At 38.0% G+C, this 15,889-nt stretch overlaps 3 protein-coding genes across 3 annotated transcripts; all 3 read left to right on the top strand.

The window, feature by feature from the left end:
* The first annotated feature begins 738 nt into the window (after nt 1-738).
* LOC111793334 (transcription factor GTE7) lies at nt 739-2,787 on the top strand. The gene is made up of 3 exons (XM_023675171.2): nt 739-2,253; nt 2,351-2,570; nt 2,653-2,787. Exons 1-3 carry the CDS (start codon nt 1,030-1,032, stop codon nt 2,721-2,723), a joined length of 1,515 nt encoding a protein of 504 aa, XP_023530939.2. The 5' UTR covers nt 739-1,029; the 3' UTR covers nt 2,724-2,787.
* A 1,702-nt stretch (nt 2,788-4,489) lies between these two features.
* LOC111792210 (L-type lectin-domain containing receptor kinase IX.1) lies at nt 4,490-6,661 on the top strand. The gene has a single exon (XM_023673554.2). It carries the CDS (start codon nt 4,561-4,563, stop codon nt 6,601-6,603), a length of 2,043 nt encoding a protein of 680 aa, XP_023529322.2. The 5' UTR covers nt 4,490-4,560; the 3' UTR covers nt 6,604-6,661.
* An 853-nt stretch (nt 6,662-7,514) lies between these two features.
* On the top strand, nt 7,515-15,292 carry ALDH6B2 (aldehyde dehydrogenase 6B2). Its single transcript, XM_087123566.1, has 19 exons — nt 7,515-7,674; nt 7,766-7,860; nt 9,144-9,215; nt 9,317-9,478; nt 9,569-9,647; nt 9,774-9,928; nt 10,168-10,231; nt 10,864-10,943; nt 11,256-11,321; nt 11,998-12,048; nt 12,151-12,302; nt 12,698-12,788; nt 12,921-13,001; nt 13,798-13,875; nt 13,967-14,002; nt 14,089-14,132; nt 14,226-14,304; nt 14,808-14,898; nt 15,082-15,292. Exons 1-19 carry the CDS (start codon nt 7,650-7,652, stop codon nt 15,192-15,194), a joined length of 1,614 nt encoding a protein of 537 aa, XP_086979692.1. The 5' UTR covers nt 7,515-7,649; the 3' UTR covers nt 15,195-15,292.
* Nucleotides 15,293-15,889: the final 597 nt, after the last annotated feature.

Here is a 15,889-nt window from a genome sequence, read left to right as displayed (position 1 = left end):
CCATTAGTAGAATCGGGTGTGATGTAAGTTTTTTTAATCTTGAAGGGATAGCTTAATGGCGCAATTCCTTGTAAATTCTTGAACAAATGCATCAATTCCATCCCTCAGCGTATCGATATTGATTTTTTTTTCTAAAAGTTTAAAAACACTTAATTAACATTTAAATTAATGATAATAATTTTTTAAATAATTAAAAAATAAATAAATTCAATTTGAGTTAGGTTGATCTAATTTTTTCGAATCATCCAAAATAAATTCTTATTTTTCATTATAAACAACAACTAAGTCAAAATTCAAAATTGGAAAAAATAAAATAAAAAAACATCATTTTTAAATATTTGAAATTTAAAAGAGTTTTTTCGAATAAGATCTAAATTAAATATTTAAAATATTAGAGATCAATATAAAATAAATTCGAAAGTCTAAATATAAATGAAATAAAAAAAAGAAATTAAATTCGGCGAAATCATAAAAGAGAATTAAATTAAATATTTTCCCGGTCTTTTCCGATTCCCATCATCCAACGCTCCAAATTCACCACGCGGTAAACAACTCCGGACATCCACCGTCCATTCCAGCTCATTTGGTCAGCACACCGGGCAGCAAGCCACAGCGTATTCACCGCAAGATTAGTTGGTCGATCTTCATCGACGGCCATCACACTGCCCAAATATTACGGGCAGACCTCGAGTCCTTTAAATACCCCCCATGCCTCTCATCATTCTTCATCTCTCACAGTAGTTAGGTTGAAGTGGTTTATCCTTAAACCCTAATTTCCCTTTAGGAAATTTATTTTTTTCCTTTCGATTTTTGAATAATTTTTTCGGGGTTGAATTTGGCGCCGAGGAGAGAAGAATCAAGTGCCAGTGGAGTTTCGTTTTCCCGCCTTCTGTTCTTGTTGATCCGTCGTTCTTGTTTCTTCGGTACAAATTTCCTCACCGGAGCTTTGTTTTAGTGAATCGAAACAACTAAACCAGTTAGCCGACGATCAAACGCAACGGCGGCGGCAGTGTTAGAGGAGGAGTGTTTATGGCGAGAGTTCCGTTCTCGAACCTTAAATCTAAACCTAATACGAAAAAGAGGAAAACTAATGGTGAAATTAACAACCTCCAACAGATGGATGGAGGATTGGGCAACGTAACAACTCAATCACACTCGGATGATGAGTCTTACATCGATCGTCACCATGGATCTTCGAATTCCGAGTACAATCAATATGTGAGTTTAAATATATCTTCGTGTTCAGGGAGGGATTTGGTTCTTCTTAAGAAACGTTTACTCGCGGAGCTTGAACAAGTTAGGAGATTCAAGAATCGCCTTGAATCTGTCGGCATTGCTTTCGGAACTAATTGTTTCAAGAAATCGTCCAAGACTAAGGAGATTAACAAGCAGCCGAAGCCGCTGCCTAGATTCGGTAGAGATTTGCAGGTTTCCAATTTGTTTGAAGTTAAGAATCTGATGAAGGCTTGCTCTCAAATCTTGAACAAGTTGATGAAGCAGAAGTATGGTTCGATCTTCAACAAACCTGTGGATGTGGTTGGGCTGCGTCTCCATGATTATTATGATATTGTTAAGCGTCCTATGGATTTAGGGACTGTGAAATCTAAACTAGCTAGGAATTTATATAACTCACCGTTGGATTTTGCTGAAGATATTAGGCTAACCTTTAACAATGCCATGTTGTACAATCCAAAAGGTCATGATGTCCATGTCCTGGCTGAGCAGTGGTTGGTGAAATTTGAGGAATTGTTTCGCACTGTTAGTGAGAAGATGGGCGACCTGGTGCAGCCAGACCTGTATGAGGAGGAATTGCAAGCCAGTTCTTGGAATCATGTAGAAGAGGCGAAGGTGGAAGCGCCATTGAGCTCATCGAAACCGCCTTCAATACAGTCGCCAGTGAAAACCCCATCACCAGTGCGGGCTCCTCAAGTGAAGCCTGTTGTAAGGCAGCCAAAGCCAAAGGATCCGAACAAAAGGGAGATGAGTTTGGAGGAGAAACACAAATTGGGAGTTGGGTTGCAGGGCTTGCCTCCTGAGAAAATGGACCAAGTGATACAGATTGTGAAGAAGAGGAGTGGAAATTTGACACAGGATGGGGACGAGATTGAGCTTGACATTGAGGCAGTTGATACCGAGACCCTTTGGGAACTCGACCGGCTGGTGACAGATTGGAAGAAAATGATGAGCAAAGTCAAGCAGCAATCCCTCATCAGTGACAATGCAAACGCTGATTCCATTAAAGCGAATAATGAGGTAAATACCTGGAGGGCATGTTTATTTTCTTTAATTTTTCCATATTTTGCTGGTTTGTCTGATGGGGTTATTGTACTTTTTCCATTTTGTGTTATAGATATCATGTGCAAATGAATTGAATGAGGCTAAAACAGAGGCAAAGACGCTTAGAAAAGGGGATATGGGTGAGGAAGATGTGGACATTGGGGACGAGGAGATGATGCCAGTGGGTGGTTTCCCTCCTGTTGAAATTGAAAACGATGCAGCTGCTCATGCTAGTAGTAGTAGGTCAGATAGCTCAAGTAGTTCAGACAGTGATGATTCTTCCTCCTCAAGTGGTATGACAATTGTTGTGAGGATTGTGAGTCTGAATCATGGAAAAGCTTCTTGTGGCTAAATTATTTTCAATCTCTCTTGCAGGTTCTGATACAGAAGGTAGTTCCTCCGATAGCGAATCAGACGGTGACGGTGACGGTGACGGTCATTCATAGGATATATTACTAACAGCTTTCGGAACTAGCTGTCCACTGAACACATCAGAAACGAGATACTGAGGTATAAAGATAGATTATAAATCAGCTTCTTCATCATGTCTGAAAAAAAAGGGGGGATGAACATTCATGGTCTTTATGTTGTTTATTTTAATGGTTTTCAGATGTGAAATGTGATTAAAAGTTGGGGGCTGATGAAAAGGGGGAGGCTTTTTGAAACACTTTTTGAGCTTGATTTGAAGATAATTGCTGCTGATTTCCCGTTTTTTCTTTGAATTGAAATTTGTTTGTGTACAAAAGAGGAACAAGAACACAAGAACTTGAGTACAAATGAGTTGAAAAGGAGAGTAATAGATGTACTGTTATATGGAAAATGGCTCTACATACATGGTAGTGGCTCTATAATCCAAGTTCTCAAGAAGTCTTTGAGTTTTCCATTGTTCCCATAGAGTCTCTGATGTTTGAAGGATCCTCTAATGTTTGAGAGTTGTAAATAGAATTCATTTGAATGATTCTCCAAATTCCTGTTAAGTTTTCATGTTAATTCTATTTTACATGTTGAAAAATGTGACATAAATTTTATGTAGCTTGTTTGATAAGGTATTGAACCGAGTTCTCGGATTTGTAATGGAAAGATTTCCTTCAATGAAAACTCAACCTTATGCATAGTTTACGCAGAAAATACCATCAAAGCAAAATACCATCAAGACAGATGAAGAGAAAGGTCGGTCGAAAGAAGACTAGGGGAAGACTATAGGATCCTATTGCTCCCATGGAATGAGGATTAGTCTCGTGGTCTACATGAGTAACATGAAACATGAAATGTTACTATCCCAACCAAGAAGACATCAAGCATAAGGAGGTGGTACGACTTCATGTTACTATCCCAACCAAGAAGACATCAAGCATAAGGAGGTGGTACGACTTCCCTCTAATAGAGAAGACGTGCATAGTCAACAAATCGAGAAGTAGTTTTCAACCGTGCTTAACAAATTGGAAGAGACTCCTCAATATAGTTGGAAATGCGTCGAGAAACCTGAAGTCAGCATCATCTTACATCGAGATGTCAACCAGTTGAGTGAGGGAGGATGTCATAGTTATGCTTGTCCAAAGTATGTTGTATATGGCTACATGTTAGATGTCCCAATTATACCTGTCCAAGGTGTGTTGCATGTGGCTAGATGCCCCAGTTATGCTAGTCTAAGGTATGCTGCATGAGGCTGCATGTCAGATGTCCCCGTTATCCCCAACTTAACTCTTCACCAAATTTGTAGAGTTGTAATCCAACTTTCCAAAAAAAATTAGTTTATCCTATTTCATTATTTACACAGAAATAAATGCATCCAAAGTTGACTAAAAATTTATTTCTTACGTTTTTGTGAGTTTCGTCAAAATTCTAACTTTATTCAACTTTAGCTCAGTTCGTAGTTTGTATGAAATTTCATATTAAAAGAGAAATTCAAGAAATATTAAAAAAAATTAGGATCTTTTTAAAGTGGACTAAATCAAAGTTTTGAGGTTAATTTAATAAATTTTATATTTAAGATTTGGATTCAAAAAACGCGCCAAGTTCTTACGAAGAATGGGCGACGAAACGGAGGAAGCCATGACGGAAGAAGATTAAAAGGTGTTCCAATATTGACGACTCAATGTTGTTGACTAGGTCGCTTCTGGTGTTCTCAGTAGGTTATGCTATGGATCAATCTGGTAGGTGGCTGACGAGAAGATCAATAAATCTTCAAATTAAAGAACCCTATCTGGTATATTTCTTTGATTCTTCAGATTAGCCCTAGTTCATGAACTCTTTTTCCGTTTTTTCAATCGTTCGGAGTTCGAAATGTGTTCTGAAACTACAAATTTCACTGCTAATTCGTGTTTTTTGTTGTTAATTTTCGCCTTCTTCCATTGTTGCAGCTCCTTCGATTTCTCCTTCTCGTCTTTCCCCGATTCCACCAATATCACTTTCGTCAACAGTGCCGCAAGAGGTACAGTCCTCGATCATCCTTCCATCCGGCTCACCGATAACCAGATCGGTGGTAGGATCAACAACGACACTGGAAGAGCTTACTTCTCGCTGCCGATTCAACTATGGGACCCAGTCACTAACATATCCGCTGATTTCACCACTTATTTCGAGTTTGTGATCTTGTTTTCCAACGGGAGGTCGAACGCCTCCGCCGGTGGAATCGCTTTCTTCCTAGCTGCGGAGAATTCGACATCGCCTCCTTTGAATTCCGGCGGTGGATGGTTAGGATTGTTCAATCAATCGAACAACGGTGATCCGTCGAATCAGATCGTCGCCGTTGAGTTCGATATTTTTAAAGATCCGTGGGATCCTAGCGATAATCATGTTGGTGTTGATGTGAATTCCATTGTGTCCGTGACTAATCGTACTTGGAGTAATACGATGGTTTCAGGAGACATTTTGGGTGCAAGAATCACTTACAATGGAACATTGAGGAGATTGGATGTTACGCTGAAAGATCCTCAGGTTCCAAACGAGTCGATTACATTGAATCTTACTGATATTCCAATTGATTTGAAGGAAAATCTTCCGGCTAGAGTGATCGTTGGCTTCTCTGCATCAACAGGTGAGTCGATCCCAATTCAAGCAATTAGAAGTTGGAATTTCACGTCGAGTTTGGATTTGATTGTTGAAACTGAAACTGTTGGGGGGAAATCCAAATTGTGGCTTGTGGGGCTGGTGTGTGGATTGGTGGGTTTGATATCTGTGTCTGGTTTGGTATTTGCTGTTTGGTGGCGAAGAACAAGAAGGAAACAGAAAGAAAGAACAGAGGGAGATAGTGATGATGAATTTGATGAAGATGAAGAAACTGGCATGGTGGAGAATGTTGTTGATGATGAAGAGTTCATAAAGGGTACTGGGCCAAAGAGATTTTCATATAAGGAACTGGTTAAAGCAACCAACAATTTCTCTGAACAGGGAAAGCTTGGACAAGGGGGCTTTGGTGGTGTTTACAAGGGCTTTATCACAGAACTAAACATGGAAATAGCAGCAAAGAAGATATCAAGCAATTCCAAACAGGGCAAAAAGGAATACATCTCTGAGGTGAACATCATAAGCCGTTTGGGCCATCGAAATCTCGTGCAACTCGTCGGATACAGCCACGAACGCGGCCATTTCTTACTAGTCTACGAGTACATGCCGAACGGGAGCTTGGATTCCCATTTGTTCGGAAAGAAACCACGTCTCTCATGGCCTGTAAGATTCAAAATAGCTCATGGCATAGCCTCTGCCTTGCTCTACCTCCATGAGGATTGGGAGCAATGCGTAGTCCACAGAGATATCAAGTCAAGCAACATCATGTTGGACTCGAACTTCAACGCTAAAGTCGGCGATTTCGGTCTAGCTAGACTAGTCGACCACGGTCTCCGCTCGCCCACAACCGTCGTGGCAGGCACAATGGGCTACCTAGCTCCAGAGTCCCTCCTAACAAGCAAGGCGAGCAAGGAATCAGATGTCTACAGTTTTGGAGTCGTGGCATTGGAAATAGCCTGTGGGAGGAAAGCAGTGGAGCACCATGAAGAAGATGAAGAAAAGATTAGCTTGGTGAATTGGGTATGGGGGCTGTATGGACAAGGAAGGCTGCTAGAGGCAGCTGATAAGGCATTGAATGGAGAGTTCAACCAAGAGGAAATGGTATGTTTGATGACTGTGGGGCTGTGGTGCGCACACCCAAATCATAATCTAAGGGCTTCCATAAGGCAAGCTATTAAGGTTTTGGACTTTGAGGCCCCTTTGCCTAAGCTCCCAACACAAATGCCTGTGCCTATGTTCTATGCTCCCTCAGCTGCCAATGACAACCCTTTTTCCTATACTTACTCTACAACCAACACAAACTCCCAATTATCTTTGTAAATTCTTTGATGAATTCCTTTTGGTTTGTCAAATCCTATGAAGCTTTTTCTTTCATTGATTCGTTTATTCATATTGTTTTAGGATTGAAATTTGTGTGTAGAACGTGGAAGCCTTTCCCTTACCTCTTTTTTTAGACTCCATTTTGTAAAGGAATACATCATCATTAGGATGAGGCCTTTTGGGGAAGTCCAAAACAAAGCCACGAGAGCTTGTGCTTAAAGTGAACAATATCATACCATGGTGGAGATCCGTGATTCCTAACATGATAATAGAATCATCAAATATCGAACAAAGAATTGTGAACCTTAAAGGTGTAGTCAAAAGTGACTAATATCGAACAAAGGGTGTACTTCGTTCGATGGCTCCAGAGAAAGGAGTCGAGCCTCGATTAAAGGGAGGCTGTTCGAGAGCTCCATAAGCCTCAAGAGACATTGAGTCCCAGATTGGCTAATTTAGGGAATGATTCTTATAAATTGACTTTAGTCCAAAAAAATCTATTGGACCAATCTAAAATTTTTCAACTCCGACCTACTCAACGTAAATTATTTGAGATGGGCTAACCCATCTCAACTAATTGGGCTAGAGTCGAGCTTGAACCTAAAAGCAAAAAGACAAGACTACCCCTATATGGTCCATGTGATAAGCACTCCTAATGTTATCCTTATGTAAATGCTGAGTCATGTCCTCACAAGCACTCACCAAAGTTTGTATTAATAATAATAATAATAATAAATTTTATTATTGTTATTATAATTATTTCGTAAATCGAATCTAAATCCATATAAGACCACCATGCTGCAACGCACGCAACTTCTTATTTATGCCATAAAGTACCAAAACGAAATCTCCACCGTTTGATCCTCTCTCCAAATCTTAATCAACCTGATCATCGTCTATCTAACGGTCTAAAACCAAAGCGACCACCGCTCATCTCGCACAGGATAATAACCCAGTTAACTAGAACATTGTCCAGCTTTTGTTTGTAAACAGCCGAATCTCTCGTTGGCGCTTGTGGGAAAGTGTGATCATCTTCAATCGGGGAGAAAATGTTGCAGTTTTCGATTCGGCGAGGTAAAGTTCTTGGATTGGGATGAAATTTGTTTCTGAATTTTGGTTTGTTAATGGATGTTGCGTCTTGATTGTGTTTGGGATCATGTTGCAGTGAGGAAATTGAATGTTCTGAGGCCTCAGATCTTTGCTCTTGGCAATTCTCGATTCTCCACCTCTCCTGAACCGTCTTCCAAGCCTAATCCTCCGGTAAGGCAGCGTTTGTTTTCTTGGAGACTTCGTCTTTTTAATAGAAAATCTGTCCTATTAAGTTTGAATGCTCGAGAGGCGAGCAATTTTGGATGCTGAGCACGTTGCATTGGTTTCTTCTTTTTCTTTTTTTATTATAGCTTGGTGATTATCTGCGCTTGTGGTTTGAATGAGGAACTCTGTTTGCGTGGTTTTGGTTCTGAGGAAGTCGCTGGACAGGACGTGTGATGTCCCACATTAGTTGGGGAGGAGAACAAACCACCCTTTATAAGGGTGTGGAAACCTTCCCCTAGTAGACGCCTTTTAAAGCCTTGAGGGGAAGCCCAAATGGGAAAGCCCAAAGAGGACAATATCTGCTAGCGGTGGATCTGGGCTGTTACAAATGGTATCAGGGCCAGACATGGGACGATGTGCCAGCCTTCTTGCTGTTCTCCGAAGGGGGGTAGACACGAGGCGGTGTGCCAGCCTTCTTGCTGTTTTCCGAAGGGGGGTAGACACGAGGCGGTGTGCCAGTAAGGACACTAGGCCCCAAAGGGGGTGGATTTGGGGGTGGTCGCACATTGATTGGAGGAAGGAAAGAGTGCCAGCTAGGACGCTGGGCCCCGAAGGGGGGTGGATTGTGATGTCCCATATTGGTTGGGGAGGAGAACAAACCACCATTTATAAGGGTGTGGAAACCTTCCCCTAGTAGGCGCGTTTTAAAGCCTTGAGGGGAAGCTCGAAAGGGAAAGCCCAAAGAGGACAATATCTGCTAGCGGTGAATCTGGGGCGTTACAGGACGGGGAAAGTCCAAGCTATGCTTTGCCTTTTACTGTCCCCAATTTTGCTTCGTTTTTGTGTTTGTAGTTGTTTTTTTGGAGAGACTGGCCTTTGCTGCTTGAACTGCTTATATTGAGAGGGAATTGTCTGAAATAGTCTTCTGTAGCTCTTTATGTTCAGCAATTATATTGCAGCTAATGAAAAAGAAGATGATCTATACGTTCTCTTAGTTCAATCATCAATGTAGTTGGCCTTTTGTTTCGTAACCGAAATATCGTGCTTATTATCGGGGCCAAAAATTGTTTCAGCTTACTTTAATACGGAAGGTTGACATATACTTCATTTTTGCAAATCTTTCTTGATTTATTTATGTAACTGTCCATTGATAGAATTCCAGTTGAAATCTTTTTTTTCAACTTATAACTGCTTCAGGATTGTGACATTTTGTTAATAACATTTATCTATCCCGTATCTTTCATTCCTCATTTAAATTCTTATCTTTTATCCTCTTTTTCTTGTGCCAGAGAGTTCCTAATCTTATAGGAGGGAATTTTGTTGATTCCCGATCCTCAGCATTCATAGATGTCATAAATCCAGTGAGTTACCAGCTCATTTATACGTTCTCTTGTCTATTTCAGGTTTGAGAATGATATATATTTTGAGATATGGCTAAGAAAAATGTGTGTTTTGTTTATAGGCGACCCAAGAAGTTGTTTCTCAAGTTCCATTAACCACAAATGAAGAATTTAAAGCTGCAGTATCTGCAGCAAAGCAGGCTTTTCCTGCATGGCGTAATACCCCAGTCACAACTCGCCAAAGAGTTATGCTCAAGCTTCAAGAACTTATCAGGCGAGATATTGTAAGTTTGTAGGTATCTTTGTTTTTCCAGAAAAGGAATATTCTAAATTCACTTAAAATTTTTTTGCAATTTTCGTTTTCTTGATTTCAGGACAAACTTGCTCTAAATATTACCACAGAACAAGGAAAAACATTAAAGGATGCGCATGGAGATGTATTCCGGGGGCTAGGTTATAATCCTTCACCTCTTAGCTGCTCCCTGTCTACTCTTGTGATTATGAGATGGGAAAGTTCATTTTGTTATATGACTTATGCTGAATGTTTAATATCAAACTGAAATGGCTTATCTTATGTAGAGGTTGTGGAACATGCATGTGGAATGGCTTCTCTGCAAATGGGGGAATATGTCTCTAATGTTTCACATGGAATTGATACGTACAGCATCAGAGAGCCTCTAGGCGTTTGTGCTGGGATTTGTCCATTCAATTTTCCAGCCATGATTCCCCTATGGGTTAGCCTGTTATTCTTCATAGTTCATTGTTATTCCAATGCTTATAATGTCAGCTGTCGTTATATACTTAATTTTTTATGTGAAAAACTTGCTGCTATGAAATATGTTTATCCCCCAAAAATAACTTTAGAGCTATTTTCTTCATTCCGTACTGATATTATAACTTTAATAAGCTTTGCCTTTTCTCATGATCATAGATTGACACATAAGTATTTGTACCATGGGATGATTCTCTGCAGATGTTTCCAATTGCTGTTACATGTGGGAATACCTTTGTTTTGAAGCCTTCAGAAAAAGATCCAGGTGATCTTTGTTTTTGAATTATTCCCCAAATAACTTTAATACGAACTGGGTCCTTTTTTTTTTAATACTTTTTATTGTTTATTTATTTAATGAATACTAGCTTGGCTTTGACCTAGTAGGGATCTCTATGGGGTTTTATTTTTGGCTTGGGGACAACCTTTATAAGGGTTGTTTTTTGTTGAATTTCAACGAAATCAGTGAGAAGACTTTCATCTCCTCCCCCTCTCGACCGCCACACACACACACACACACACATAAATAGAGCTTAATTAGTCATGAAGCAGAATGTATTTTCATTGACGAAGACCTTGAATGGATGCTTGAGTGCTCGTGTAGATGTTAGCGGATCTTTTTTCTGTAGAAGAAAACTTTTTTAAATAAGGAGAAATTACAAGAGAAAATTTAGATGTTGATGAAAGTGGTTTTACACTTGGATACTTGCTCGCTCATAAATTCTGAGTTATTAGTTTGACCCAATGACTGAATAGCTGCCTTAAGCTGAAAATACATGTTCGCAAAGTTATTGAGTAGATCATGGTGGAAGTCATCTCCATTTCCACGTTTTTTCTATATTTGAACAGCTGTAAATTGTTCCTGTCATTTCAATAATCAGAACTTTCTTGCGTTTTCAGGGGCTTCTATAATCCTTGCAGAGTTAGCAATGGAGGCTGGATTGCCTAATGGTGTCCTAAATGTGGTTCATGGTACTAATGTGAGTTCTTTATCAATCTTCTTTTTGGATTTTTGGATGGCAAAGATAATATTGACCCCGTTGATTGATCTATCTATAATCCTAGATGTACAATCAAGGACAAATGTTGGTCTATAATGCTGTTAATTTTATTATTATTATTTTCTCACATGGCATTGGACAGTGTTGCAATATTGCAAGCTTCAAACTATATGATTAGATGCTGAAACCATGCCCATTAGATTGAACTCCTATCTTAAATTTGATGGCTGTCACTTGATTAGATTGCAGCATCAACAAAATGTTATTTTAATTTTTTTGATTTTTATGCAGGATGTTGTTAATGCCATTTGTGATGATGAAGATATAAAAGCAATATCATTTGTTGGTTCAAACATTGTAAGCTATCTTACCTGAAAGAACTTATACTGGAGTTTGAAATTTCGATACATTCTACATTCATTTCTACAAATGGTTTTCTGTGAAACATACTAAGATTTTAGGTTAAATTACAAATTTGGTCCCATTGATGTGGTTTTGAAAGTTACAATTTCATCCTTGTGGATTGATAAAACCTAAAAAATAGTCTACCTTTAAAACTATAGGGACTAAATTATAAAGTTCTCAAAACTAAAGGATCAAATTTATAATTTAACCTAGATTCTATTATAGGAAAGGGCCTTTTCCACTTTCTGCTTAAAGAACCCAGGATTATTAGTTTGGATGTTTCTTCAAGGGGCAATTGAGTTTTAAAAGTTATTTATAGGATGAGACAGACCGAGTCGAGCTTTGGGCTATTATTAGTTTTTTTACTTGGTGTAGTACTGTAGTGTATACTTTTTACTTCTCTTTGTAACGACTTCTTTTCAATTAATGCCAATTGGAGCAGTTTCATGATCCTTTTTGGCATGGGATTTTTCCTTATCTTGTGCAATTTTCACTTAAGAAACGTTTGTTTCTTTTAAAAATTATCACAACCTGTTTTGTTTATCAAGTTAATACAACCTAATATATTGAATATTGATTCATTGATTGGATTTTAATTTGAAATTCTTTTTCTTTTTTTATGTGAAAGGCGGGCATGCATATATTTTCAAGGGGATCAGCTAAAGGAAAACGTGTTCAGGCAAGTAAACTAATCACAAATTTTAGAATACTTTTAGAAATATGTACTTGTTTTTAATGAAACTCTGCTAATTATCCGAGTGACTGTTTATGGCTGTTTCAGTCCAATATGGGGGCAAAAAATCATGCAATTGTCTTGCCTGATGCCAACATAGATGCTACTTTGAATGCTTTGGTTGCTGCTGGTTTTGGTGCTGCTGGACAAAGGTGCATGGCACTCAGTACAGTTGTCTTTGTTGGAGACTCCAAATTGTGGTACTATTCCTATTTTTGGCTTTTTCAGATTCTTCAGCGTCCATCACCTCTGTTTTGTATTGATTTTATGTTCATGCTTTTATTGGTAAAGTTGAGTAGTTTTTCATTTTGAATCTTACTGTTTTGAATTCGTCTAATGCAATTTGTGAATTGGAAGTTGGCAACTTCTATGCAGTTGTGAGCTCTAGCTTAGACTTTTAGTGGTTAGGAACAGTTTGAGAAAACCATTGATCTTTGTACGTCTTGAAGTTAACAGATACCATGATAATTGTATTGTTTTTGTACTTTGGGACATGCAAAATTTGAATTCTTTGTACTGCATCTGTTCTAAAAAATATTTGTAAATTGCAGCCATAATACTTTATTTATCACAAAAGAATATAAACTTTTTCTAGGGAGGATAAACTTGTAGAACGTGCCAAAACTCTGAAGGTAAGTTCTGGAACAGAACCTGATGCAGATCTTGGTCCAGTAATTAGCAAGCAGGTACTTGATCATTTTTTTTCCTACAATTTAAACTTGAAAAAACTATTGTTTTTGTTTTTCATATTTCATTATTACGTGGGAAGTCCCTCAGTGGTAGCAGTGTTATACTGAAAGCAATTCCATGTTTCACAGGCAAAGGAGAGAATTCACAGATTAGTTCAATCTGGCATCGATAGTGGAGCCAGGCTACTGCTAGATGGGAGAGATATAGTGGTATTGTGTTACTGTTCTTGTCCCAGAACCATCCTTTTTTCTGTCGGCATTTAATAGATCTAGCGGACATGGGATGCATAAATTATCTATGGTCCATATTGCATCATGAATACAAAAGTAGTCGAGTGAATACAGAGATTTAGTAGGCAGAGATGGTAATTTCAAATTTGGAGATCCTAAAATGATAAACCTCTAATCTATTATTTATCAATAAGAGTACAACCAAGGGAAGAATTATTGAGCTTCCTGCCTCTCTCAACTCACCCTCTCAAGAACAAACTCAATATCTACCTCAAAGCCTTCACACACTCCATATATACCTAGACATTTCCACCATTACATTATTTAACTACCCAGTTACATGGGACCACCTTTAACTACTTATCATCATCATGTGATTGCCTCACACACTTTCTCGTACACGTGCATTATCGGGTCTGTCATAAAAGACCAAAAAGTGTTACCCATGGACAATACCTTTAGTGACTTCTTCACAAAAGTACACTTTTCTCTCACTGTTCTCTCTCTACAGTTTGATTGTGTTGATAAGGAAATTTAATGGCTATGTGTACGTAATTAAACACAGCGAAACGAAGAAGATTCTCTCGAATAATTCTTCTAGGGAGGTAACTTCGCAAGGAATAAAACTTGCAAGGATGTAAATGAATGTTTCCAAGCATTTTGTCTTGATTTTCTGATGAGTTCTAATCCCCAAATGATTCCAAAGTAGCTTCATAACAGACAAAGTTATAACGATATCTGCATCTCCGCTGATAGTTTTTCATGATTGTAACAGGTTCCTGGATATGAGCATGGAAATTTTATTGGCCCTACTGTCTTAACAGACGTGACGCCTGACATGGAGTGCTACAAGGTTTCTTTTTTTTTTTTTTTATGAGTGAAATTGCTATAATAATTCTGAACGTTGAACTAAACTTGAGAAATTACTATCTTGCCCTTTCCAGGAAGAAATATTTGGCCCAGTTCTGCTTTGCATGCAGGTTTGCTTGTCATACCTTTATCTTTCTAATTATTCTATCCGTTAGTGAAAGATATTGTTATATTTCATTCTTTCTTGTCCCATCAGGCTGAAAGTTTTGAGGAGGCCATTAGCATCGTTAACAGAAATAGGTACTGGATTGTTTGTCATTTCCTTTATTCTCATAGCTGCTGCTTCTTTCTCTATTGCTTACATTCTTGGGAAAAATCATATGCTTCGAATAGGTATGGCAATGGAGCTTCCATATTCACCGAATCTGGCATAGCAGCGAGGAAGTTTCAAACTGAAATTGAAGCTGGACAGGTAACACTGAAAAGAAAAGACTTAATTTTTTCTATATATATATATACATACATGAACACGTATATACATATGTATATATATTTGGGGCACCGAGGCCCAACTCCTTACATTATGATCCTAGCCAACCCCTCAGGTGATCTTGGAAGAGGCTTTTGCCTTCCCTCAAAGAAATTAAAGTCCTGTTTAATAGCGTTTTCACCTTTCTCGAGAAATATTTGAATTCTTAGTCAAATTCTAAAAGATAAACACTGTTTTTATTATCCATGTTTTAAATTTTTAAAAATTTAGTTTAGATTTTGAAAGCAGATGAGAAAATAAAGAAACTCAAGGTGGAGGCAATGTTTATGTTAACACTATTCCTTCGTGTTTATCATGTAAACTATGATATGATCTCATAACTTCCATTTTAAGGAATCGAAACCATAATTATTGCAAGTGCTTGGTTATCTCTGTTTTATTTGTACAATGGCGTGTATCTCAAAATCACTTTCGATTTGAATTAGGTCGGAATCAACGTTCCAATCCCCGTTCCCTTACCCTTCTTCTCGTTCACTGGCTCAAAGGCATCTTTCGCTGGGGATCTCAACTTTTATGGTAAGCTTTTAGTTTAAACTTATCCCAGTTCATGAACTTTCGCCTTTATTGTTCTTTTGGTCCTTATATCTTGAAATATTTTGAGTCGTTTGCTTCCATGCTCAATACGAAAGTCGATTCATAGGATGCAATTTATTTAAGATTTTTGGGTTTGGGAATAAGAGTTTTGTGTTGTGGAAACAGGGAAGGCTGGGGTTAATTTCTTCACTCAGATCAAAACAGTTACACAACAATGGAAAGAATCAGGTGGGGGAAGTGCCGTCAACCTTGCAATGCCAACCTCTTTGAAGTCATAGGTTATCCCCTCAGCTTCTTCTTGTAATGTAATTACTCTTCATCAACTTTCTTCAGCTTTTTTTAGTGCAAATAAATAATAACTTCTCTTTCCCTTTTTCTTCTTCCTTTTTTTTCTTTTTGGCAGTCTTTTCTCTTGTTCTTTGTTTGATTTGAATGGTTCAACATCGCAGGTTGTTTTAGTAAGTTTAAAATGAATGAGTTTTTTAAGTTTATGAAATTTCACATGTCGAGCCCTCGCTCACACAATTCTCAAGCCACTTCTAGCACATATGGTCCATTTTGGCTCCTTACATATCGCCATCAGTCTCACAATTTTAAAATGTGTGCTATGGAGAAGTTTCCACATTTATAAAAATGTTTTCGTTTTTTTTTTATCTTCAACAATGGGATCTCAAATACAACCATGTACACATTTTGAGCATTTTACAATAAGTTTAAATTAAATAATTAAAAAAATTACAAATAAAAAAATATTAAGAAAAAACCAAATATAATTTAATTAAGTAAAAACTCATGTTAACACCTTAAACTAATAATTTTAGAATTTAAATTAAATTTATTGAAAGTTAACGATGAATCGAGATTTTATCTAGAGAGAAAAGGTAGAATTGAATGACTGTAGAGGTTAATCTAGAGAGGAAAGGTAGAATTGAATCGAGATTATATCTAGAGAAAAAAGGTAGAATTGAATGAC

This window comes from Cucurbita pepo, chromosome 4 (assembly GCF_057944985.1).
Source record: "Cucurbita pepo subsp. pepo isolate OVF chromosome 4, ASM5794498v1, whole genome shotgun sequence".
Lineage (NCBI taxonomy): Eukaryota > Viridiplantae > Streptophyta > Magnoliopsida > Cucurbitales > Cucurbitaceae > Cucurbita > Cucurbita pepo.
Note: the sequence above shows the minus strand (reverse complement) of the source record. Positions and strands in the feature narration are given on the sequence as shown.